Source organism: Olea europaea, chromosome 10, assembly GCF_002742605.1.
Source record: "Olea europaea var. sylvestris chromosome 10, O_europaea_v1, whole genome shotgun sequence".
Classification (NCBI taxonomy): Eukaryota; Viridiplantae; Streptophyta; class Magnoliopsida; order Lamiales; family Oleaceae; genus Olea; species Olea europaea.
The window spans coordinates 19,217,276-19,220,547 of NC_036246.1; the positions used below are offsets into that span (position 1 = coordinate 19,217,276).

The 3,272-nt window shown below is 37.4% G+C and overlaps 1 protein-coding gene across 1 annotated transcript; it reads right to left on the minus strand.

Moving 5' to 3' along the window:
- Positions 1–490: 490 nt before the first annotated feature.
- Positions 491–1,849, minus strand: LOC111400378. The gene is made up of 2 exons (XM_023027793.1): positions 1,387–1,849; positions 491–1,257 (listed from the first exon to the last, which is right to left on the minus strand). Exons 1-2 carry the CDS (start codon positions 1,847–1,849, stop codon positions 491–493), a joined length of 1,230 nt encoding a protein of 409 aa, XP_022883561.1.
- Between the last annotated feature and the right edge of the window lie 1,423 nt (positions 1,850–3,272).

Sequence of the window (3,272 nt, forward strand, 5' to 3'; positions counted from 1 at the left end):
AACACTTTTCTTGACCTGAATGTCTAGCTAGATCGCCCTTTTTGACCCAAACTTTCTTAGATGATAAAGTACTCCTAGTAAGCTTAGTAAGCATCTCAGTCAAATGACTAACCTGATTAGACAGAAAGCTAACCTGACTAGGAATGTTCTGATTTCTACGCTCATTGCCTAACTTATAGCATCTAGGTCTAGTGTGTCCTAGAGCTCCACAGTGGTGACAGGTGGGAATGAACCTAGGCTCAAAGGTACGTGGCTGTGGGTATCTGGGTATGGAGTTCCTACGTGATTGATGACTCTATTCTCTCGGAACATTCTTACCCTTATTTGAACTACTAATAGCATTAGCTTTCTTAGAGGCAGAAACAAAAACTGTTTTAGAAGGTCCAGCAACATGTGTATTACCCTCAACATATCCTAGACCCTTCCTATCTCCTGTAGGCTTATTCATTCCCAAGATATTGTCCAATTTCTTAGTCCCACTCACGAAAGTCTAAAGATGAGCATTAGATTTCTCCAATTCACTAGTCAAAGTCTTAATCTTGTCCTCTAACTTCTCATTGACACACTTTAACTCACTACCACTCTTAAGAGAATCCTGAAAATTACCAGCAAGTTTCTCTTTTTCTCTTTCAAGTTCATCAACCTTTTTGAGTAGGACTTTATTGACCTTTTTGATTCTAAGACTCTCTTTAAATAAAAGTTGATAAGCTTCTTGTATGTCTATCTCATCCTCATCCTCACTACTAGAATTATCGTTTGGAAGTTCTTCCTCAACCTTGTCACTCTCCTTATCTGATTCACTCTTAACAGTCGATACAAATGCCATATAGTTTCCTTCGTCCTCACTACTAGAAGAATCATGTCTATCACTGGTCTCAGATTCATTATCTGTAAGTGAGACAACTAAGGCCTTACCTTTCCCTTTTCTTTGGTTCTTCTTATAACTAGGGCATTCATTCCAATAGTGACCTATACCTTGACACTCATGACACCTAACCAAACATGGTTTATCACTCGACCCTTTATTGTTAAACGTTTCAGTTTTTGCTTTTGTGAATCTGCTAGGGGCTCCACTCTTTTTATCTTGAGGTTTTCTCCTATTCTTGAGAACTTTTTGGAATTTCTTAACAAAGTATGCAATTTCCTCGTCCCTAAGTGACTCAGTATCAGAAGATTCATCTTCTTTGATGGATTTTAGGGCTATGGACTTTCCTTTCTTAGGTTGTGTAATAGTGAGTTCATACGTTTGCAATGATCCTACCAGTTCTTCAATTTTAACTTCATCTAGGTCCTTACTTTCCTCAATGGCAGTGACTTTAGGCCTAAATCTCTCGGGCAAGGACCTAAGCACTTTTCTCACAATTTTAGACTTGAGAATTTTCTCACCTAGATTGAAGCTAGAATTGACAATGTCATTCAATTTAGCATAGAATTCGTCAAATGTTTCATCATCCTTCATTCTCACTTCTTCAAACCTAGAAGTTAGCATTTGTAGCTTAGAATTCTTTACCGTTTTAGTTCCCTCATGTGTAGTTTCAAGAATGTCCCAAACCTCTATAGCAGTTTCACACATTGACACTCTCCTAAACTCTTCGGGAGACACGGCCATAAACAGGGCATGAAGACCCTTGCTGTTCCAATTACACTCAGCTATTTCATCTTTAGTCCACAGTGATATGTCGGTAAGGTTAACAGTTCCTGATACGATAGTAGAAGGAGGTTTCCAACCATTTTGCACACTTACCCATACATGCTCATCTAAAGACTTAAGAAACGTACGCATTCGAACCTTCCAATAGGCATAATTACTTCCGTCAAAATATGGAGGTACAGAAAGTGATTGGCTCATCTAGACAACTATGGGTCAGGACTCGAGATTTGGCTCTGATACCACTTGAAAAAGATATAGTTCGACCCAACCAACACCTAGAGGGGGGCGAATAGGTGTTTATGCGAAATTAAAACAATTAATTAACTTATGCAACAAGTCACATAAATTATGCATTGCCTAAATTCATTCACATACTTTATCTACCTAAATTGAATTACCAGTTGAAAAATAAATAACAAAAAGTAGTAAAAACACCACAAAATGTTGACGGAGAAAACCCAACTGGGTAAAAACTCCGGGCACAAGCCAGTAGAGATCCACTATCGAAGATATTGACTTACAGTACGCCAGACATAATTGAAACTAACAATCCTCTGACCTCCTTACTGTATCAACCAAAGCTCTCCTGGATTCTGCAGATCTGCACCAAAATCCTAGCCTTGAATATCTTCTACTTCTCGTGAATCATCAAGCACTCCAGCTCTTCAAGCAATTTCCTTCCCGGATCTTCAAACAGATGATCTTCTGGAAGTTAATATGGAGATTGAAGGGGTGTTTTTGGTTTTGTGATGGTTGATGTTTTTATTCAAAAATCATGACAATCAAAAGATGAGAAAGATCGACTGTTTGGCTCTTAATCCTTTGGAATTTAAAAGAGGTTCTTGTTTGAATATTTTCCAAAGGTGTATAATGAAAATCGGACGTTTTGTTTATATAGTAGGTCAAATTTGGAAATATGGAGCGTTAAAAATTTGCGAGACATTAAAATTACCAATGGCTAGATAACACCGTCGCTCGAGCGAGGTGCTAGCGAAACTCGAGTGACGCACCTTCGCTCGAGCGACTGCCCAGCGAAACTCCAGCGAGATCAGTTCTGCAATTTTGGCTCGAGCAAGGTCAGGGCGAAACTCTAGCGAAATCAACGCGCTGTTTGCATCTTCAAAGCATCCCACTTTACCCTAGACCTATGCTATGAAATTTATTAAATTGCAACTCTAGTCCCTGAACTATTAGACCTTTATAATTTAGTCCCTGACTTTACAAACATGACAAATAGGTCCTTTGGTCACAGATTGCCAATTACACATTTTCCTAACACTTATTATTAAAGTCATGCGAATATTTTGAACATTTAATAATTGAGTTTTATTACAATGTGCATATTAGAAACGATGACAATACTATTTTGAATGAATCTGATTGGCTTTTAGCTTTAATTTGACAAGTTTTTATGACACTACAAATATATTATCTGAAGTTTACTATCTCACTAGCTGTATGATACTCGAACGTTTTTATTTAATTCCAAAAATATTTCATAAATACAAAAATGATCTCGACTATAGTGCAATTATATGCTCTATGGAATTAAAGTTTAGAAAATATTTGGAAGACTACATGTATCATTGCCCCTCGATATACTTTATCAAGAACTAAATTT